At 35.1% G+C, this 25,422-nt stretch overlaps 1 protein-coding gene across 4 annotated transcripts in view; it reads left to right on the top strand.

Moving 5' to 3' along the window:
- Nucleotides 1-25,422, top strand: part of LOC133520489 (tyrosine kinase receptor Cad96Ca-like) — a 105,560-nt gene that overhangs the window by 40,400 nt on the left and 39,738 nt on the right. For all 4 annotated transcript variants that reach the window (XM_061854928.1, XM_061854925.1, XM_061854927.1 and 1 more), the window contains exon 2: nt 4,064-4,222. In XM_061854928.1, coding sequence (XP_061710912.1) covers nt 4,174-4,222 — 49 coding nt within the window. In that variant the 5' untranslated portion in view covers nt 4,064-4,173. The remainder of the gene's footprint in view (nt 1-4,063; nt 4,223-25,422) is intronic.

Below are 25,422 nucleotides of genomic sequence, written 5' to 3'. Positions count from 1 at the left end.
GTGAGCTGCAGCGTGCATTTGATAGCAGATAGCTTTGCCCACTACACGCAAGAGCTAATTTTCACAAGCTCATATCACAACTATCTATTCGGTTACAAAATGAAACGTTATTTTGTTATATTTAAGGTATAATTTAAAACGGTAGTTAAAAATGTTGTTGGACTTGTGAAAATTACATTCTAAACAAAGCTGCCGTAACCAGTTCGCTAGTTCGCTAAACGTGACATCCTTTGCTTTGTAGTAACATTGCGACCCATTGAAGTGTAATTTCGTCTGTATTAACTAACATTACTGTCATTTGCCTCCTGTGTCTTAAAAGTACCTACACGTACCTATAAAACACAATAAATTATAAAAAGTAAAATCTAAAAACGACACGAAATGGTCTTAGCAGGCGCCCATAGTACCTAAAGTGCCGCTGGCAGAAAAGTTTCTTAAGAGCAATTCCTAGCTGAGCAACTTTTCAAATCTCGAAATTTTGAAGCTATGTTTCTGTCGCGCTGCGGTGGGCGGGAGCGGGAGCTATCTAAGTGTGAGTGCGCGCACACAGATGCGAGACGCGAGCGCCCGCTCATTGCGCGCCGTTCCGTTGACATTGCCGGCGAGCCAGCCGGAATTCATCCTGCGCTGCCCGACACAAGTTGTTTTTGATGTTATCACATAATATTGTTTTTAATTATTATTTTAACGACCAGTTTGGCCTAGTGGGTAGTGACCCTGCCTACGAAGCTGATGGTCCCGGGTTCAAATCCTGGTAAGGGCATATATTCGTGTGATGAGCATGAATATTAGTTCCCGAGTCATGGGTGTTTTCTGTGTATTTAAGTATTTATAAATATTTATATATTATATATATATCGTTGTCTAAGTACCCTCAACACAAGCCTTATTGAGCTTACTGTGGTACTTGTCAATTTGAGTAATAATGTCCTATAATATTTATTTATATTGATTATTTATTTATTATATTATACTGTATCTAGTAATTAATTCAGATAATACTACGAAAAAGAATGAGGTCCTTGCTTCGGTCGTCGTACCTATCCGTGACAATAAGTTGGGTGTGATCATGGTGTGTTGTGAAATTTTGTAAGTAGGTATGGTTAACCTACAATCTAAATAGTAGTAGTAGTACGATGGGGCTAAACTTGTGCCGTCTTATTGAAGAACGTATCGCAATGACAATCTGGGTAAGGTATGTTGGGATAATGCCGGACAATTTTGGGACCAATTGAGAGAACTCGCGATTTTTTTTTCTAGATCGTGTCAGATTCTAGAAGTACGGAGCAAATCGTTAAATAATAACCGTAGATTCAGCCTGAATTTTGGTAATCTTCAATATATAAAGATTTTAGTTTTGTACACGTGTAAAGATGAAACATACTTTTTTAGGGTAACGAGTGTTTTGCCATCAAGGGATAACATCGGATGGTGAATAAAAGTTGGTTTAAATGGAAAGAGAATAAGGTATCACAAAGAATAGGTCCGGTGTTTAGCCTTCTCCTACGTATATAAATTGCAGCCAACAATACAAATTTAAAAGTTGTCATCGAATGTCATAGTGTTGTGTTCCTGCCGGTGAGTAAGGTTGCCAGAGCTCAACGAGGGTGGGAGGGTGTTAGGGTCGGCAACGCGCATATAACTCCTCTGGAGTTGCAGGCGTACATAGGCTACGGATACTGCTTACCATCAGGCAGGCCGGATGCTTGTTTGCCACCGACATAGTATAAAAAAAAAACATCTAAAACGAAATTATACATTAACACAATTACAAAAACAAACACATTTTCATCACAATACTCAAAATAAATTACAGGGCGAAGATCGGATACACGAAATTTACCTTGCTCTATGTGATTGCGCATAGCACAAGCCCGATATCCCTGAGTGGCGCTGGGACACTGGCCGTCAAGGCAATGAAATGGCGTCTTACACAATGTTGCCAACATTAAAAAAAAAGCCAAATTAGGGAGAAATGAATTTACTACGTTCTTCACCCACATCCGGTATTATCCCAACATACCTTAATCGTTGAACCGCCGCATTTCAAAATAGCCCTTATTTTGATATCGGCTAGCCGTAATGTAAATTTGCTATCTAGTGGTTTACTTGTGACGCACAAGTGTAAGCAATGCAAGACAATCAAATTGTTAATGGGTATTTATGATGTTTTAATCAAAATAAGCAGGTTGTACCTATTATCCTACTTAGCTTTGTTTACAGGCCTTTAATAGTAAACATAACTAAACATAAGCACTACATGACCTGCAATGTAAAAAAATACTAAAAAACGGTTTGAAGTGACAGGCCATTACGCATATTAGAATAGAATAGAATATAAATATTTATTACGAAACTATGGTACATAATAGTTGTTACATTAAAGAGTGTGAAAACACATGGCACCCTTTTCTTAGAACTACGTGGTATTTTGGTTATATTACGGCGATCGACTGTTGGTAGTTAGTGTATTTTTTCTCATTTTAACCATTAACATGTTATGCCCATCACTATTCCTTCTGTGTACGAATATTTAGAAACTGTCTCCGCCTCTAATTCGAGCGATAAGGACAACTGCAGCTCGGACTAAAATTCACACGCAAAAAACTCAAAAATCGAGGTTTCGCTCTCGACTGTTTCCTCCTCCAAAACGCAATCAATCTTTATGAAATTTTGGAAACTGCAAGAGGAAGAAATAATCTATGCCGCTATGTTTTGATTTTTTGGATATTTTTTGTCATATTTGTATACTGTGCTTTTTTTTACAGCCAATTCAATTGAGCCGTTTTTGCGATTTTCCAGGCGCTGTATCTTTCTTAAAAATCAAATAATCCAAAAAAGCAAAACATAGCGGCACAGATATTGATGATATTGATCTTATTTGAAAAAATCACTGCTCTAGGTTGAAAATCCAGGGAGGAATCAGTCGAGAGCGTTTGTATGGAAAAATCGCAACTAGGAATTCCTCTTAAGTACGCGTGTGTCTTTTAGCGTGAAAAACTTTTGAAAAAAGTCTAATATTGTTTTAAAACTGTTACATATCTCCTTTTGCTCCAGTATTTTACGAGATTTATTTGTCTTATATTTCATTTTAATATTGACTGATTGTTGATAGGTTGCATTCCTCAACCGATTCTCTTGAAATTGTGTGAGCAGGTTCTATTTATGGTAAAGAACATTTTCATCTTCAAAAACATCTTACACTAAGAAGGTAAAAAAAAGTTTTAATGATTTTGATGCTGTTATATTTGCATAAAACGTCTCCCAAATTATTTATTTGCATAAAATATTTATCGAAGTCCGTAGCATGGTCTCAGCTAATTGAAGAAACTCAGAATTAAAAGACGTGACAGGTGGTACAAACAGACAAAAAAATATATACGTAGTAATAAAATACACATATTGAACTTCAAATTAAAATATTTACAACACAATGTAAATCTCAATTACACCAAAAAACTAATCAAACATTCAAACGTTAAAACAATCAAAAATTGATTTAACAGATTCCTAAATTACATGGGATGGGTTAATTTCACCTTAATCCTAAATCCAAATGTAGTTCGTGACTTTGCATGCAAAAATCACAGTACCTACATGATTATGGTTGGCAAGGTCTACAGCTCACAGATCCACCATCTGACGAAATTAATCAGATTACAGTATGATTTTAAAATGACCAATGGCAACACAACAAAGGGCCCGAAAGGAACTTTAAGATAGGTACGTCACTTTTGACACTGACATATACTATCCATATCGTATCTTTAGCAAATATTTGAAGCATTTTAAAGTTTGAATCTGGCCGAAAAAAAGGTTTCATAGTGATATGTTGCAGTCAAACTCTGAAATTCGGTTACTTATCTGTTTGTCAAAACCCGAACGGACACATGATCAAAGAGATATAAGACCTCTCGATCCACAGATTTTCTTACGAAATAAATACTGTGTTAGTTATTTTCGTAACTCAGAGCGGAAAAGCAATTGTGTATAGTGGTGACCAATACAATTAATCTGACAAGATCGCATTAAAATATTTTAAACGTTGTTTTATTTGTTTCAGGTGACGGAAGTGTAATAAATGTGTTAAGTGAGTGATGCGGTGCAGTGTAGTGTCACCACAAATGCGGCGGCGACGGATCCCCCCCACCGCCGTGCAGTGACCACGCAGCCATGCTGACAAAGACGTTGTGGATATTCCTGACAGGATGCTTCGCGTTCGGTGAGTGCAAAGTACTAATAAAATTCCCGTGGGTTACCACAAATAAAGTGAACATATTAGCATGATGGCAAAGACATTGTGAATATACTTTACGTTCGGCTAATGAATTCGACCTTTGTTGATGCGGTTCGCCAGGGTTTAAATTATTAAATAATACTAAAATACATTAATTATATAGGTACTTAACAATAGTTATTGGTGTTACAAGGGGGCAAAGTTGTTGTTTAACCGCTCGTGCTAATATTGATATCCGAGCAAGCGAGAGATTCCAAAATTGAACTACAAGCGCAGCGAGTTGAATCAAAATTTGCTGCCGTACGAGTATAAAAAATACGTATATTGAACTAAAACCTTAACAAAAAAATATAAATACCATGTTGACATTGCTAACGACGCCTCTTTGATACAACGTCTCAAAAAATGCGTGATTATGATTACACTGTCATGGTCATGACTAGAGTTACTAATTTATTATTTTTAATATGACAATTAGGTTGAAACTTAATAGGGACTATACGCGTTGGAGAGTCTGCCATCTTGTGGCCTGAATCGGAAACATAGACATGTATATTGACACTTCACGCCAAAGCAAGTGCTGCCATCTACCGTTCTCGTACGTTTTCTTGTGTATAGTAAGTTCTGCCATCTTGTGGACATTGGAAGCATACACTTCATATTACACTTCGCGCCAAAAATCTGACGTCTCCTGTGCTGCCCACTACAGGTTAATGCACGCTCCCTATATTTGTTGAAAATGTATAATTCTCAAAATCCAAAAATAAACTCCTACATGGTTTCATTGTTTTTCACAACGACACGGGGGGCTCTACTTAGTATTTGACACAAACATTTTGTTACTATTATCATTAAAAAACAGTCAGCCCTAATTTAATGCAAAGCACTACCTCGTATTTGGAACGATTCAATGGGTTAACTGGATTTTTTTACATGGTGTTTGGTGACTGGAAATATGTCAGGTTGCTAATAGTATGTCATGCGGCGCCCGTGTGACGATTTGTAAATTTATCAAAATTAAATCTACTCTTTAATCGAACTACTACAATACTACTTCAGTGCCGAGCTAATTATCGTTAAACGTGAAAATGCGTGAGTACTTCCTTGAGTTTAATTGGTATAGCGTGGCTCACTATAATTTAAAATAACTTTATTAACAATAAGTTGTCAACTAATAAAATAAAATAAATACTGCATTTTATCTATTTATTTCGTACCTGAATGTGAAAATTCGAGCAAATATTCTAAATTTAATTATGTCATCAATGTCATCATCATCCTAGCTTTTTCTCGGCATTTTGCTCCGGCTCCATTTGGATTCAAATGATATTTCGTACATAAATTCCCAAAAACTCACGCACTTGACCTCTGGATTGAAAGCCGTACGCCCTTACCGCGAGGCTATATCTCATTATCATCATATATTTAAGAATTAGACTCTTGTCGGTGGGGCGATTTCCATGTGTGTAGGTCCTCTGCCTTCTCCTTGACAGCCTGATACGACACGACCTGCCTGATATTTACGAGTATACAATTCGTTAAATAGACACATGTCAAAAACAGAACTAGGCGCCGATTCAATTTCAATTCTTTCATTTGATCTCATTTTGCCATCACCTCAAATGCCGTTCGTTGTCTTTGTTTTTCAACCACGTGAAAACAATGTAAAATTACGTGTCTAACTAGAGTGACCACATTAAGGCAGATTGCTAGCCCGCCCGGTAAACACGCGACCACTCGGTCAGTGCTATAATTGGGTCTCCCCAATAATCCAACTGTACTGTAAGGAATTATTGGTGTGTACCGTACCTACGTTAGGATTAGGTTTCGATGTAGTAGGTAGTGAAAATTCAAAATAGAAATACCTAGATGTGGAATACCACAAGTAGATTAATTAGTTTATATTATATAACAACACTGAATGACTCGACCCACAATTTTACTGAACTGAAACTGAACTGACTGAACTTACCAAAACTTACTTTACTGGTTTGAAGGGAAAACATTGGAAAAAGCTTTGGTTTCATAAAATCTATCTTAAGATAATACGAGAAAAAGATATAGTTCGTGTTATCCATGATGACGCGCAAATTTGTCATATCTAACCTTTAATAACGTTTTAGTGAATGACATGATAATATACCGTTTATAATTATAAAATAAAATTATCACATCGATGTTTCATTTCTCCCTGTCAAGTTTAAAATCAGTGAGTAATATAATACTCCTAGAATGTAAAATGTTATAATCAATAACAAATTAACATCAAGTGCATAATTATTTGTTATTGATAAAAGCGTTTTATGTTTTGCTTACGTTATAAAACGCTGTACATACCTAAACACAAGTTTTTAAAACATGAGTTGTCATTACATAGCGATTCTACAAATGTGAGGCAAAACGATGTCTGACGCAGTTATGTCTGATGCTTTTATATTACCTACATTTTGTTCAATAAACTCACATCCATTAAAGCTGTTCACTCGCATACAGTGGCTGCTGTTGATGAACATAAATGAAAAGCAGAATATAATTCTGGGGTTGAATGCTTGTTGCCACCAATATCTGCATGGATTATTTAATACGAGAATATCATTTTAATTCAATATCGGAATGAACGTATTCATGCGGTATTTTAGTGCACGATATGCGCTTTATTTGTGTTAATATAGCTAATTAGCTTGACCACTTTATTTGTTATTATGATGAGTTTACATCCATATAAATAGTTTTGTTAGCGATGGCCGCTCTAAATATTTCACTTGGAATTTGATTGTACGCTGTGACTATATAATACAAACCCGCTAAACAAATCTTCTGTACCATAATTGTAATTAGGTTCAAATTACTTTTAGGAAATAATAACGGTTATGATGATAGAGGTACTTAGCGTTATCTATGTCTGCGTCTAAGCACGATGATACCATGTAGAGTCCTAAGCGCTCACTTGACAGGTTTTTTTCTATGCGTATTAGAAGTCTCGAAGCATTAGACGTTCTTAGAAAGTACTAGGAATGTATGAACTACGAGCAGGTCTAGGCTAGCATTCCCGTATGTGGGACGTCCCGAGTCCAGTGTAAATGCATGTGTGCAATACACATACACGCAACTGATCAATACGCGACGTCTCTACGATCCCTATGACTGTTTCTTTCTAGCTCGCCGCGTATCGACATTTGAAAGGAGATGGGTGCTATACGCATCTAGGACATTGGTTGCGGAGAAAAAAACTATGCCCGATGAGTCCCGGTTCGTGTGTGCATTCGGGATAAGGCTTCATTTGTTCTGGCCCTAACGGGTGGGCTGAACTTGTACTAAGGCAGCATACATTTTCAGAAGTTTATACTGGATATACTAGTATGTTGTGAAAAGAAACTGATAAGTGATAACAAATAAGTTTTACAAATAAATTCTGATATGAAGATTGAATTATTTATTTTGAAATCCACATTCAGAGCCGGAAATTATCAACAAACCAGTGATGTTTCGGGGAGGTCGTCCAAAGTAAAGAAGATTCTAAAAAAACAATTGATTTATCCTAATCGAAATACTCAAACACTTCTAAACTACGCTCGTATCACTACAGCGTAGCCGATATCATAGTTGACATGTATGTACTACATACTATGTAGTAAAATGTGTTCTGATTAGCGCCGAATGGGTTAAGCGAGTCATAAGTATATATATATTTTTATGGCCTGGTTACGAGACCTTTAAGCCATAATTTTCATGTTTCCTTCCCTAGAAAATCTATTAATCATTATTAAAATTCTAACTTGTTTTGGTAGTATCTTGTGCGCGCCAATTATAAACACTAGCAATATACACTGCGAGTAATGCTCTTCATGATTCAACTCACTCGCACTTTACTAGATCTTGCATTACAATTGATAATCTTCTGGGAATTATCCATAACAAAAGATGTAATAGTTTAAAGATAGCAATAATACCTTACAATGTATCATCTGCTAGTAAACGTTCGAAAACGGTTTTATTTAATGAGACTACACACAATTAAAAAACAATCAACTATAATAGTACATTACGATACAAGTGCGAAAAATAGGAAATTCAAAACAAGTGGCGATAAATTAAAACACGACGAGTTGCGAATTACCTATTCGCACATGTATCGTACAACGTTTTACAGTACCTATGGCCCTTTAAATGTTCGACACAGTAACGTAATCTGCTAATTTTCGCACTAGTGCGGTAAAGTAGCACCATATGTACTGTAAATAAACGTAAAAATAATAATACAAACGAATACATATATTCAAAATAAAGGCCTTATAAAATAAAAAAAGAAACGTCCTTCAAGTGCTGATGGACAATGTGGCTGGCCGCATTGCCACGTTGGATTTGGATGGCAATGCTAATGCGGTGAGCAAAATACTGGCCAGCCCTCTGGTCATGTGGCGTCTATTAAGAGGTAACAAGAGTGGTCATATCTCCATACAAACGTACTCCGTGTTTTTTGTAGCAATGATTTTTTCTACACAGATTATTATTAATAATATCTGTGTCGGACTGTTTTGCTTTTTTCGATATTTTTGTTTCTGAAGACGCTAGTGCACTTCATATATTCGCAAAAATAGCCTAATTTACTAGGCCGCAAAGAGAAGCATGGTATTCAAAACTGACATCAATTAGCCTAAAAATCAAAACAGTCCGACACAGATAATTTAATTAACACTTAGATCTCAAAATTTCGTTACATTTGCTTAAGTTTTGGGTGAGGAAACAGTCGAGTACGAAAAATCGTTGAGATTTTTATGCAGGATTTTCCCCTAACCTGGCGTTGTCCTTATCGCACTAGTATTAGGAGCCGCTTCCGTTAGCGAGACGGGTCTATTCACAAATATTTAAATCTCAGCTCCTGTATCCTCTTAAGGCGCGTCGCTTAGCTATTGTATAGCCGACGTCCGTTTGGCCCCTAATGTCTACATTGGTTCAAGGGCAACAGTCCGAATTTTACAGGTCAGCTTTAGTCATTCATATGAATTTTTGTGTTAAATCTATAAGTAGAATACTTGTGCAGTCCTATAGTTAATTGATTTTAATTTTGGATTATTATTAATTCGTAAAGTAATAAACCAAAAAACACGATGCTGTACACATTCCAATTTTCCGTCAAAATACTTGTTTATTGCAGGACATTTATTTCAGAAACGAGCACTTAAGTATACAAAATCTTTATTTAATTTGAAGAAGCATATATTACTTAAGTTATTTATTATGTTATATAATATTAGTGCCTTTTTATTTGAATTTAAGTATGGCTTGCGCGAAAACAACATGGTCATTGTTTTCCAATCTTTCAATATTCAAAAGAGTTTTACTTCCAAGCTAGAGGGTCCTAGTTATATACCTTTGATACCTTAAGTATGTGAGATAATTACCTAATTAATTTCATCTGCTTAGGCCTACAAACATTTGAATAATGACCATTTAACTAATGAGCGTACTTAATGTTATGAAGAATAATAACATAGGTTAATGAGCCTAAATGAGGGTGCTAAACAATAAATAAATTCAAATGGGTATCAAATACATTCATTATTTTTTTCTTCATTTACTATTATTGATTCGAGAAAGTATCACTGTTTTTGCGTTATTGTACCTACTTAGTAGTTATGGCAAGATCCAGTATTCTAACTCCAGTTTGTTGAAATTGCTATCTCAAGTGACCAGGGCCCTTATTCGACATGCTAAAAGTGACGTTTCGTGTTGATTTCCATTTGATGTGAGAAATATTGTGACTTGTCGAATTGCTATTATCACCACCTGTCAGTGAACAATATCCACACTAGAGGCGGGGCGTTGTACCGGGATAGTTTTTGGAACAGGTTATTTGTAATAGACTACTTTTAGCTTGTCGAGTATTTAAAAGTACGGACTTTGATTTTTGAAATAAAACAAATATGAAACTTTTATCACCTCGTACCTCCATTCTTACCGTTACTTTAGGTAAAATAAAATTTTGTTAACAGATGGTCGTCTGGGTGTCTGTTGTATCTAAAAATAATGTAATAATATATAACAAAAATATGACAATAGATTCATAGCCTTCACTCAAAACGTCACCATATTTCCGACCCTTACCGAAATAATAAGTCGATATTTGTATAAATAATCCTTATTTGTAAGACGCCTAAGCACGGCAAATACGTAAACTGCCTATTGGGGGTCATACTCGTAAAACTGGTATTTTAGACGTACTTTTGGTACGAGTAACAGAGACGTACTTTTGGTACGCAGTCCCAGCTCTAGTCAGGATTCTAGTTGTCAAATATAAGCGTGTCGAATACGTATTAGTTAACTGTCAAATGAAATTAGATCAACGGTAGACTTTTTTGTCGATGGGTATGGCTGCCATGTTTGGATTTATGACATTGAAAAGGGGATCCTAAGGCAGAGAGAAGTTTTATCTATACGATTTTGATTCTTCTACTGGACGCAAGATGGAGTTAGCTGCCAAATTCCGATCAGGCTGACGCAACTAGGAAGAAAAAAGTTTTGTATGGAATTTGTTTCGCAAATCATTGCCAACGAAGAAAAAGAAAACGTCAGTGCTATTTATTCTGTCAAGTTTACATCAAGTCTACTGTCAGCCTTATTGCTTTGTTTGTTTTGAAGGCTTCAATGTTTTGTTCGGGTATTTCGTGTAATTTCTTTATTATTTAGTGCAAAAATCGAAAATAGTCAACCGTGATCAGAGTAAAGAGCGAGTTTGTTACAATGCCAGCGAGAAAACGGTTTACTAAGTGTGAAATATGTGGCAAGCGAGCCACTCGAGAAAATCACGATAAAAGGGATTTTATGGCGAAATTTTCCTTGGATGAAGACTGGTAAGTATTGCTTTAGATACTTTTGACCTTATTTTGGGTCAGCAGGCATAAACACATCGAAAATTAGATATTTTACATTATTTTTCGTTGTGAACTAGGTATGTACTATAACTATCGATAACTGTAGTTTTATTTGTATATCAGTGTAAATAATTAAATTAAATATGTGAAATTTCCTTAGAACTAGCATGCAATATGACCATAATTTTTTCGTCGACGCTTAATAATGCATAAATTATCTATTACTTATGCATTAATGGTCATTAGTTAACATATTTTTTTTATCTAGTGATTATTTAATATATTAACCTAAAATGTAACAAAATTAATCTCTGTTTTTATGATAAATAAAGAAATATTATAGGACATTATTACACAAACTGACTTAGTACTAAAGTATGAATGGCATGTGTTGTGGGTACTTAGACAACGATATATATATATAATTATATATATACCCACAACACATGCCATTCATACTTTAGTACTAAGTCAGTTTGTGCAATAATGTATATATATATGTACATAGACCTAATTTATAAGTATTTATAAATACATAGAAAATACCCATGTCTCAGGAACAAATATTCATGCTCATCACACTAATAAATGCCCGTTCCAGGATTTGAACCTGGGACCATCGGCTTCATAGGCAGGGTCGCTGCCAACAAGACCAGACCCGTTCTCATGATTAACAGACATATAAAATTATAAATACATAAAAAGTTAAAGCATTTATAAAGGGTTGTTGATAACTGGATTCCGAAAAACATGATTTATAGATGCATATTAGCGCGAAATAATCAGTTGATCATCTCATTAGCAAACACATGGAATATAAACTGTAGATAAAGTCATGTTTTTCCAAGGCTGTATGTTTTCAGATGCAGGCAGTGGGCCAAATTTGTTGGGAACGAAGACCTGATACATCTTTCCATAGAAAAGTTACATTTATTCAAACATGTATGTGCACATCATTATGAAAATCAAGCATTTAATAAAATAAAAAAACACGACTTAAAAACTGTATTAAAATAATTCGGGTCCACATCAAGCCCGACCAGATAGTAGTCCAATTAAGAACTATCCACTATATAATATACAACTTAAATGTGGACTCGATGCTAACCTGATTTCGAGTACAAAATTTGTAGACAGGAGCCTATGTTTCAACCCTCCCCATTTTATCGATATCGATAAGAATCGTAAGCGTGTAGCGTACTACACTATTTAAATCGCTTATGTTGGTACTATGGTTCTTTGACAGTTCTTTGTCGTACATTTTGGTAATGATTTGCGAAACAAACTGATTCCACTCGCTAGTATGGAAGTCCCGTCTCTTAAAACGTAGTGATTATATGCTCTTTGACAATGACATGCAGTTGCGTCGATGTAGATCTATCATAAAACGTACATGTGACGCATGTGACAATTGTCCAGGATGAAAGAAATATCTTGACAATTAACATAAAGCAATACAATACCACAAAATGTCAACAAGAAAACAGATTTATTATATAAATACAAATTATATACAAAGCTTCATTTTAAAACCAATGGTCGTGGGTTCTAACCCCGGCTCTTAACAATGTGCATCTTGTATCATGTACCGATTGCTTTTCAGTAAAGTAAAATATATTATCATGAGGAAGATGGAGTAGCCCCAATAAGGTATATTTTCCCCTCTGGGTTAGAAGGTCAGATAGTAGTGAGACAGGGAGATATAGTGAAGAATGCGGAAAAACAAGCATTTATTGTGTTGTTAGGCTAATTCTTTTTTTCAAAATTTGAAAACGAACGCAACTGCATGCTCAAAGCCCCCTGTGAGTCAGAATCTGTCAAATTCAGGCTTAAGACGAAACAGGAGCTGAGCCCGTACACAAATTTGAGATTTTTAGGTAAAAGGTAAAAAATATCGCCGTCGCGCTGACGAGTGTGGCACCCCGTACCTAGCTAGAGACTATCCCTTGTGTGTGTACCAACAAACCAAATTTTAGACAAATATGATACGTCTTCTTCTTCTTTGTCGTTGTACTCTTTGCAGGGCGTCGTGGTCAACTGCTGATATCAGGCGCAGATGTTGCTTGCCGTACGATTTCTCGCCATTTTTCGCGGTTGGGGGCCATTCTGGCAAATGCGTTCAGGGGACCCTTCATGGCAGATTTGATTTGGTCAGTCCATCGCATAGGTGGCCTTTTGCGCGGTCTTTTTCCGTTTGCTCTACCCTGCACCACTAGACGCTCTATGGAGTCGTTGTTCCTCCTCGAGACGTGACCGAAAAAACTGAGTATGCGGGTCTTTACGAGAGTCGAAAGGCGCTGCTTGATACGGAGTTCTTTAAGGATGGAGACATTAGTCCGAAACTCGGTCCAGGATATCCCCAGCATTTTCCTCCAGCACCATATTTCTAGGGCGTCTATCGTCTTCTCCTCTGTCTTTCGGATAGTCCAGGTCTCCGCAGCGTATAAGAATATAGGAAAAACGAGGGCCCGTACAAGCCGAACCTTCGTGGTGTTTGTGACGTTTCGGTGATACGTAGCCTATACGTAAAAACTAGCTAAGACAAATCCTTTATAATTTCAGGATTTTCTACACAGCACAGAACATGGCACCCATATAGATCTCAATTCCGTTGTCGGCGAGTCAACAACGACACATATTCTTAATATTGAACTTAATTGGCTCTCATTTCACATTTATGTTTTAAATTAATTATAGGCATAGACATACCATATCCTATTGTAAGTACAAAGTTTCAGAGCAATCTAGCAAGTCATTTTAAAATGAGAGCGTAACTACATTTGTATGAAGAACCGAATTTGCTGCGGACGCACAATGTATCATAATCGGATTAGGACCAACCTCGAAATCTCTGTAACAGTCATGAAATTTATTATGTATATAAATTAAAGGCCCCTTTTTCATGCCCAAACCATTTAACATTTGGGGACCTCGAGGAATCCGAACCATCTTGGAAAATGTGTACCATCAACACAACAGTCAACATTAAAACTTATTAAATTCTACACAAAAAAGTCCTCGATATCTTTGCAGAACAATACATCTTGTTATAGAGAATACTTGCTGAATCTAAGTTTAACGCTTATACACTTCCAAGGGACATTCTCTTAAAAGGAAACTCGGAGGAATATGAATTCTATTTTTAACTATACATTTGTACGTGGTCTACCCCAATATTAACATTTTACTCTACTGTGACTAAACCAGAAAGAAGGGTTATGGGTGTAAGTACTGATGATTCAGTACACCCAGTAGCTAGGTATTAGGATACTGGACGGATTTTTTTAAATGACGTATCGTTAGATTCCTCTTGCCATTCACAACCTACTTTTACTTGTTCTATTAAAGAAAAATCAATACAGCCGCCTTGAGAGGACTCCGAATATTAAATCATATTTTTTCTTCTAGCGCCTAAACTATTGAGCGGAGTACAGTAAAACAGACATCAGTAGATCCACAGTTAGTATACAAGTGCTATGCAATACAAAGTTACTAAAATTAACGGAAGAAAAAGGTTTAGGGCTAAATAATACGTCATTTAAAAAATCCGTCCAGTATCCTAAGCTACAGGGTGTCCTGAATCCTCAGTACTTATACCCATAACCCTAATTTCTGGTTAAGTTGCAGTCAAGTAAAATATTGATATTGGGGTAGATTATGTACAAATGTATAGTTAAAAGTGGAATTTTTATTCTTACAAGTTTCCTATTAAGAGAATATCCCATGAAAGGGTATAAGGGCTAAATCTGGGTTTAGCAAGTATTTTTTAAAGCAAGATCATTTTTTTTCGCAAAGATGTCTAAAACTATTTTATGTAGAATTTTATAAGCTTGAATGTTGCCTTACACGATTATTGAATAAAGAACATAGATTTAGAGTAAAACGCGAATTTCTCCTGGATGGTCCACATTTTCCATCCAAGATGGCTGCGGTTCCTCGAGGTCCCCAAATGTCAAATGGTGTGGGCATGAAAAAGGGGCCTTTAAGGGGCGTATATACATACCAAATTTCATGACTGTTCAGACATTTCGAGTTTGGTCCTAATCCGACTGTGCTAATGCCACTATGTACGTAAACTGTAACTGTACTGCGGACTCAACCTTCACGTTATAATTTTTTAAGTATTAACGTTGACATAGTAACTGTTGAGTATGTATAGATTTATACTGGCAGGTTGGATATTATGAATGTTTACTTGAATTCTATGTCAGGTGTCACAGCTTTACAAAATGAATATCTGTTGTTGTATTATGTATGATAAGATGGATTAATTAAATATATATTGTGTATTCGACGTCTGCCTATCATTTATCATGGTAGCAGAGGTGTGTAAATGAAGAACAAGTGGCAAGAATCTACAAGTAAGTGGCAAAATGAATAATAGCGATAAAATAATTATACCCGTGTTTGACGGAACCGATTACGCGAATTGGAAAATTCGGCTGATGAAATATTTACAGTTTAAAAAATGTAAGGAAGTCGTAACTCGACTTAAAACAGAAAACGACGACGCTAACAAATGGGAAGAAATGGATATTCAGGCCACGAATTATATTTACAGCGCTATTACCAACCAGCAGTTAGAATATATAAGTGATGTAGAGTCGGCATATAAAATAATATTAAAATTCGACGAGATGTATTTGAAAAAATCTACCGCTTTACAGATTGTTTGTAGAAATGATCTTGAGAATATAAAACTAGTAAAATATACGGATATAAATATTTTCTTTGACGTTTTTGAACGAAGTGTCAATAATCTAAAAAAAGCCGGCGCCATTATATCTGAAAATGAAAAATTAAATTACATGCTAAAAGCGTTACCGGAAACGTATAGCTACATAGGCGATTTAATAGACGTATTACCGGAAAATGAAAGAACTGTTGAATATCTGAAAAGTAAAATACGAATGAAAAATTTACAAAAAGTAGATGAAGAGCTACCTAACCGATCGAATGCGTTTAAAGTAAATTCTGAAAATAAACCGATTTGTTTTACGTGTGGAAAACCCGGTCACGTGCGCAGAGATTGCTGGCACGGAAGTCGCGGTTGTGGACGCGGATATTCAGGTCCTAGTCGTGGTCGTGGACGGGGTGACAATAATTTTAGACCAAATAGAGGCAGAGGATCTTACCAACAAACTCATACTTATTATAATAGAAATAGCTTCCATACATCAATTGTGCATAATTCGACGAAAAGTGAAGATAGTACGGTGAAGTCGGGAGAGATAAATTGGCTTTTAGACAGCGGCTGCACAGACCACATTGTAAATACAGATGAATATTTTGACAAATATATAACATTGAAGATGCCTGTAAAAGTTAAAGTTGGAGATGGAAGAATTTTGGAAGCAACGAAAGTTGGCAGCATAACAACATACTTTCCTGTTTATGCGAATAAAAATAAAGTGGTCATAGATAATGTATTTTACATAAAAGAAATGAAAGCAAACTTATTGAGCTATGCGAAGATTACAGACAATCACACGATCATTTCGTCAGGACATTTGTCAAAGATATATAATCGGAATAGAGAACTAATAGCAATTGCAAAGAAGGAGGACAGATTATATAAAATAACAAGTTTCTTTACAAAAATAATTGGTATAAATTTAGCAAGCAGTAATATGACATTGAAAGAAAAACTTCATAGAACACTTGGTCATGTAAATTTTAATCATCTTGAATTTATGTGCAGAAAACAATTATTGGAAGGAATACCTGAGCAATTAGAGTCAGACTATATGAAATGTGCGATTTGCGTTGAAAACAAAATGCATAACTTACCATTCAATAACAATCGGACTAAAGCAGAAGATATATTACAGATTGTGCATACGGATGTTAATGGACCACACAGAACGATAGGATATCAAGGAGAAAAATATTTTTTGACATTTATAGATGATTTCAGCAAGTTGGCAAAAGTATATTGTATCGGATCAAAGGAAGAAGTATATGATTGTTTTGTGGAATATGTAAATGAGCTACAAAATTTAACAGGAAAAGTAATAAAAGAGTTGAGATGTGACAATGGTAAAGAATATATTAATAACAGAATTTTTAATTTTGCGAGAGAAAAGGGTATTATGATTAAGCCCTGCCCAGCATATGTTCATGAGTTGAACGGGACAGCGGAAAGATACAATAGATCGATTATGGATATGGCACGATGCCTTTTAGCAGAAGCAAAAGTTGACAGACGATTTTGGCCAGAAGCCGTAAAAACAGCAGCTTATTTAAAGAACCGTATATTGACAAATACTCTTGAAAGAAAGACTCCTTACGAACTATTTTTTCAGAAAAAGCCATCCGCAAAATATTTGAAAATGTATGGCAGTAAAGTTTACGTAAGAACGCCAGAAGAAAGGCGAAAGTCAAAATGGGACCATAAATCAGAAATGGGAATTCTACTTGGATATACAGATGTTGGATACAGAGTACTGATTAATAACAGAATTGTCATAGCAAGACACGTAGATATAATTGAAAAAGATGTAAAATTAATTGCCTTTGAAGGTGAAGAAGAAGGTAAAGAAGATAATAAAAAAGAAGAAGAAAAATGGGAGGATACTTTAGATGAAATTGAACCGGAAGAAACAGTACAAAATATCGATAATGATGACAAAGTAAACAATGAGACGAGAAAGTCTAAGAGACAAATTAAAGCACCAGTTCGTTTCGACGAAGAATTTGGCTACTACTGTATAACTGTTAATTATTGTGATGCGATGATTCCAGATACCTTTCAGGAGGCGATCACATGTGACGAGGCTGAACAATGGAAAGTGGCAATGGATAGAGAGATGAACAGTCTGGAGAAGAATAATACTTGGACGCTGGTAAATGCTCCTCAGAAGAATAAGGTACTTGATGTTAAATGGGTGTATACGAAGAAAACCAACGATCTCTATAAAGCAAGGTTAGTGGTACGAGGCTTTCAACAGACAGATGATGTCGAAGATACATATTCACCTGTAGCTAGAATGCAAACTTTGAAACTGCTTTTATCTTTCTGTTGTCAATATAACCTACATGTACGTCAAATGGATGTAGAAACAGCTTTTTTAAACGGTAAAGTGTTATCCGAAGTGTATGTCAAACAACCGTTAGGCTATGAAGATGGTACTGATAAAGTGTATAAATTATATAAATCCTTGTATGGTTTAAAGGAAAGTCCACGTGCGTGGTACGAATGTTTTCATAAATTTGTGTTGACCTTAGGGTTTCAGCGGAGTAAATATGACTATTGTCTGTATGTTAAAACTGATAACAACCAAACAGTTTATATATTAGTCTATGTAGATGATTTATTAATTGCTTGTAAAGATGAACAAATGGTTGCTAAGATAAAGAATAAATTGAGTAGTTATTTTAAAATGAAGGACATGGGAAAAGTTAAGAATTATATAGGAATTGACGTTGATTATGATTACAAGAAAGCGAATATTTTGACTCTGAGCCAGGAAAAATATATAGAATCATTAGCAATAAAATATAAAATTGAAAATTCTAAATTGTGTAAAACACCGATGGAGATTAATATGAAACTTGACAGATGTGAGCTGAATGAACATGTGAAATATAGAAATTTGATAGGAGCGTTGCTGTACATTAGTTCTGGTACACGACCAGACATAGCTTATTGTGTCAATTATTTGAGCAGGTTTCAAAATAGTTATAACGAGACTCATTTTAAATGTGCATTGCGTGTTTTAAAATATTTGTACGCGACAAAAAGCCTTAAGCTTACATATTGCCAAAACTTGAAGGCTAATATTATGGATTGTTACGTAGATGCCGATTGGGCCGGAGATGTTTTAGATAGAAAATCTACCACAGGATTTGTAATTAGGGTATTCGGAAACGCTGTGTATTGGAAGTCAAAGAAACAAAGCAGTGTAACTAAATCCTCAACATTTGCAGAATATATAGCGTTATCCGAAGCCGTAACTGAGATCATTCTTTTACGAAGTGTGCTTAATGATGTGTTTTTAAGATTTAATGATCCAGTGAATATATATGAAGATAATTCAGGAGCGATGGTTATCGCCAAGTACGGTAATTTTACGAAAAACTCAAAACACATTGAAGTGCATTATCACTATGTACATGAAAATTTTAAAAATGGTGTTATAGATATTATAAAAGTGAATTCTGAAGATAATGTAGCGGATATCATGACTAAATCGTTAGGTCATATTAAATTCTTTAAATTTAGACATATGTTAAATGTAACATAATATACACCGTGTTATACACCGTGTACATGGTAAAGTTTTAAAATTGTAATTATTCAAAAAATGTGAATTCTAATAATTTCATATTGCAGATTAGTATTGCTAGTGTTAATGTGTTGCCATGTATAAATCTAAGGAGGCGTGTTGAGTATGTATAGATTTATACTGGCAGGTTGGATATTATGAATGTTTACTTGAATTCTATGTCAGGTGTCACAGCTTTACAAAATGAATATCTGTTGTTGTATTATGTATGATAAGATGGATTAATTAAATATATATTGTGTATTCGACGTCTGCCTATCATTTATCAGTAACGAAAATAATAAACACGTCAATTGAAGTAAACAGTATTATTATATGCAAGAAAATTTTGCAAAATAGGTACATTAATGATTAATATGTAAAACACCATTAATTATTGAATTATAATTATGATTTTGTGTTAAAAAATATGAGACCAATTATACAGCCCGATTACACGGGCTACATATTAAAAATGATTATCATGGAAACAGTAAATATACACAGGTGAACAAAGTTATAGTAAAATAGGTGCATAATTTCAGAGCTTGCCTGGCCCATCTGTACCACCTACCATGACCACGGCCGTCTCCTACTATTATTTTTTTCTAATACCTATGGCATTACTAGCGAATAGTATTCCATGTTCTTGATCCAGAATTTAAACCCTTAACTACATATTTGTGGCACTTGGGGTTGAATTTGAAACTCTAGGGCACTAGCGTGGCTCTATGAGAGCGCCTTATATAGGCTTCTGGTGACCAGAGGATCAGCATTGTTAACCAGCGCGGAAATGCACCCAGCCTTCTGGGCACCCTACCGAGCGACCAGAATATAGGGCAAATATTTTATGTATACGTTTTTGACTTAAGTGTTTTTATCATGTTTTATATTTAAACTTACAGATGTCGAACTACCAGCAAAGTTTTTGAAGAGGTGTAGTTTTTATATTTCCTGGTACCAAACTGATACAGAAAATTGGAACATCAGTAAAGAATCTACACCGAAGACAATGAAATATAGTCACATAATACTTTAATGTTTTATTTTATTAAAGAAATCGGTAAAAAAATGTGTTAACTGAAAAAGATAAATTTTATTTTATTTGTAGTTGAATAACAAAATATGTATTTAATCTCCTTTTAACATAGGAATTCTCTTTGTGTAGGTACATATAAATAATAGGTACTTAGGTCTTGGTAAGTAATATAGACAGTACAGTAGGTCTTATCTTAATAATTTGAGATCTCATACATGCGTTCCGATATATCTGATGGCGACTGTACATACAATGGGGTCGCGTATACGAGTACAAAGAACATTAAAATAGTTGTTGATAGACCAAGTGAGCGAGCTACTATGGTACCTATCTTTATATCAATTATATGTATTATGTAATAGCGCAATACAGAATTTTTTTTTTGACATATGTAGTATTATTTTTATAGTAATAAAGGTTATTCATGAACCATTTCGTAATTTAAAAAAAACGGACTTTATCTCTAAATCATATGCCTTATATTTACAGATGTGTTAGGTTACAACTTGGTTCGTGAACGTGGTTTAGAAGCAACTTGAGACTGGGTGCGGAGTAAATTGCATCAATTTTTTTTACAATTTTGAGCGTTTATAGGAGAATATGTGGAGCGAGCATTATTCGACGTGTAGGTGTGGGTTCAACAAAAAGATCGCATGTCAATAGTTCTTTATTGTCGTTAAAATTCAATTAATAATCGCCTTTATCGACCATCAACTATGTGGTCACTTTTTAATTGATTGACGTTGTCAGGTACAGTTTCACTACTCGCCGCCGCATTGTTCATAGCGCATTACTTATCCTATCGAATACAAGATGTCGCTGATTCCTGTAAACTTATGTTTAAAAAAAAGACGCTTTACTCTATGCCATATATTGTAGGAAAGGAAGGGTATTCCCTGTCGTACGTCAAAAAATCCATGATGGTGCCCAAGCCCATGGACAAAAAAGTCTAGCAATAAAATCAACACTTGTCAAAATTTGACATTAGCAATCCACAGTCAGGTGACAATCAAATCAAACCGAACCACTTCGAGTTCAGAGCCATTTCAAACTATATAGTAGTAATAAACAAAGTTGATTTTTGTTTGATTATTTTTTCTATGAATGAGTTTTGATTGTTCCAAATGATAATATCCACAGTTGATAGAATCAACACTTGATACAATCAACATGCGATAGAATCAAGTGTTGATTTGATGTGGACGCGAAATTTGACAGTTGTGCATCTCGAATAAGGCCCCAGGATGTGCATATATTGAAAGCCTGAAAAAATAAACATCCAAATTTTTTGGAAGCAACATTAGATCAAATTGATATTGGCTTAAGTAAATGCTTTTTAACTTATTTCGCAAAAATAGTTGTATGAAAGATTGGGTTTGAACTTTTGAAGTGGTTGATCTGTGGAAAGTTGACTTCATGGCATGGGGTTATCTGAAGATGGTACCATCAGGATTTTTTTTTAGTAACCCAAGATTAGTTGCGGAAATTACCAGGGTAGATGAAGAAACCGGTGTATCAATCACCGGTTTTCAGTAATATTACAAGTAATTATAAACTCTGAGCTCTGGTGCCATAATAGATGCAAAAAAAATCGGAGATTATTGCAACGAAACTGCTGACATAATTATGCATACGTCGACTTATACAAATGCCAAATACAGTTCACAAAATCCATGATCCATTGAAGTAAATTATATCCGCTGCTGCTTTATCTATCGGAATATTAACCGAAGAGGCCCAATAAGCGCGGAATAAGGATTATCGTCGGTACTGATTGTACTATTCGAGGAAATGCTCTAGGGAATCTGCGAACGATTATATCATAAACATGCTTTTGACATCTTCTGACCCTTTTATTTATAGCTTAAGAGCAAACAATTATTATAAAAAAAAAACAGGACGAGAGGACGAGGAAACAAAACTATTTATTATATAAAATAATTTATGTTATGTCCTTTTATTTATTTTATTTTATGCAATTTTATTCTGCAAACCAAAGGTATTGTAGTAAAATAAAAAAATAATGAAAATATACTCGTTACTTTGTATTTTATTATTACATAAATTTTATTTATTTTATCAATTTCTATTGATCAAACTACATTAAGTACACATGTTTTAAAATGCCCACTTATCATAAAAATATAATTCCGCGCTGTGCGGCGCAAGCGTTTCGACCTCAAACGCCGCAAAAAATATATCTACTGCCGAGCCTGGCGCATTTGCGGCGTTCGAGTACCTCCTCCGCGGACGCGGCGGCGGCGTGACCAGCATCACATACATCAGCAGTGAGGTATCACACGTATTTTAAAAGCATTTTTCACCATATAGAACTTGTCCACTAGACTTATAACCGGGCAAGCTCTCTTAGATGAGAAAAAGATACACGTTGTCTATTCCTAATATCCCCGTCACGTGCGGATAAAACGACAAGCGTTGTGTTCTCAGCTGACACAATCTAATAAGAAATCAACCGGAGGATTTGGGGTGGACATTAAACAAACAGGACTAATCCGATAAATTACTAAGAAAACAAATACATTGATTCTGATCCAAAAGACATGTCAAACTATAAAATAAATTACTATTACGGATTGCCTACCATGCAAGCGATATTTTGTCGGACTCAGCAGAACACAGAATGGGGATTGCATACTCTTTCACTAAAACGCCATCAGTCCATGTCCTTGATCAGATTTGAAACCAAAACTGAAATTATCTGTCTCTTTATTGCTCTTGCATATTCGAGCGATAGAACACATGAATTTCGATTTTATTTATTTTATCAATTTCTATTGATCAAACTACATTAAGTACACATGTTTTAAAATGCCCACTTATCATAAAAATATAATTCCGCGCTGTGCGGCGCAAGCGTTTCGACCTCAAACGCCGCAAAAAATATATCTACTGCCGAGCCTGGCGCATTTGCGGCGTTCGAGTACCTCCTCCGCGGACGCGGCGGCGGCGTGACCAGCATCACATACATCAGCAGTGAGGTATCACACGTATTTTTAAAAGCATTTTTCACCATATAGAACTTGTCCACTAGACTTATAACCGGGCAAGCTCTCTTAGATGAGAAAAAGATACACGTTGTCTATTCCTAATATCCCCGTCACGTGCGGATAAAACGACAAGCGTTGTGTTCTCAGCTGACACAATCTAATAAGAAATCAACCGGAGGATTTGGGGTGGACATTAAACAAACAGGACTAATCCGATAAACTACTAAGAAAACAAATACATTGATTCTGATCCAAAAGACATGTCAAACTATAAAATAAATTACTATTACGGATTGCCTACCATGCAAGCGATATTTTGTCGGACTCAGCAGAACACAGAATGGGGATTGCATACTCTTTCACTAAAACGCCATCAGTCCATGTCCTTGATCAGATTTGAAACCAAAACTGAAATTATCTGTCTCTTTATTGCTCTTGCATATTCGAGCGATAGAACACACGAATTTCGATTTTATGTTTTTCGCCGCAGGCCCTCTGAACACCACCACCCTACGTTTCTACAGTGACAAGGACAAAGTCGTAAGCTGGTTCCAAATTGGGTTATTTAGAAAGCTTATCCTGCTGACAGTTTTATTGGCTAATTTACTACGCCCATCTGACTGTAATATCTGAAGAGTAAGTAATTTTAGTACAAAACCAGACATATTGGATAACAGATTAGCCTTTCGTATTTGAAATATTAAATCGAAATTAGTCCCAGATAATTATACTCACGCAGATTGCGTCCCATCAACAAACAGCCTTTGCAGGTCCTGAAAAGTTAAAAATGCATTTAAGTAACTCCTCAAGTTTTACTTGCATTATACTTGACGCGGCGAATGATTACGAGTACAGTTCGTTTTTGTATGGAGTAACTGTCAATGTCAAATATTTAGAATTTTTTGGTACTTTAACACATTTTTACGGTTCTGTAGTCAACTACGAACCCTTATAGTTTCACCATGTCCGTCTCTCTGTCCGTCTTTGCTCCGTGATCGTTAGTGCTAGAAAGCTGCAATTTGGCATGGATATATAAATCAATCATGCCGACAAAGTTGTAAAATAAAAACAAAAAATAAATAGGGTACACTACTCGCCTACACGTAAAGTGAGGATGTTTTTGCTTCAGCCCTATAGTGTAGGGTATCGTTGGATAGGTCTTTCGAAACTAATAGCATTCAGTAAACGTTTTTGGATACTTAAATAAATATTTTCGAATATAATCAGTCCGAAAGAAAAGAAATTGTGGGGACACTTTTTGAACGGTCATAAAAATATAAAAAAAGTCTGCAAAAAGACATACAGCCACACTTAAACGTTATTACGACATCAAATTGTTATTAAAGTTATTTGGCTTTATTCATATAAATAAAGTAAAATATAAGACAAAGATTGTTTATTTTGCTTATTCAATTGCAATTTAATATTAAAATCCTCTAAACAGTTTCATTATATCTATATTCTATATATCTATATTCTATCTATAAAAAAAACCGCATCAAAATTTGACGTGAATGGGGAACGGTCTCTAAGATCACTTGTTTCTATGGGCGTCCCCCAGGGGTCAATATTAGGGCCCTTCTAAGAATAAGAATAAGAATATTTTATTTGCTTTAAACATTACCATACATAACATGGACGCATCATTACATAGGTGTTACAAAAGGTGGTAGGTTTGTATGTTTAACCATAGCTGGTATGCAAATATACACAAAAACTTAAAGCTATAATAATTAAAAATAAAGTATGTACAATGTTAATAAATTACAAGTGTTTGCCCATTATTATTTACAATTAAGTTAATGTCTTACACAATTATTCACATAAATTATAATACTTATAATATATTATTTCAAATCAAGGTATTTGTTTATGCTATAGAAATTATTATTATTGAGCAATTGATATAATTTTACTTTAAACATTTCAATATTCATGTCCTTCATGTCAGCAGGCAATTTATTGTAAATTTCTATAGTCATAATCAAGCAGCTTTTTT

This window comes from Cydia pomonella, chromosome 8, assembly GCF_033807575.1.
Source record: "Cydia pomonella isolate Wapato2018A chromosome 8, ilCydPomo1, whole genome shotgun sequence".
Taxonomy (NCBI): domain Eukaryota; kingdom Metazoa; phylum Arthropoda; class Insecta; order Lepidoptera; family Tortricidae; genus Cydia; species Cydia pomonella.
The sequence above is the reverse complement of the archived record's forward strand: the minus strand, read 5'-3'. Positions and strand labels throughout refer to the sequence as shown.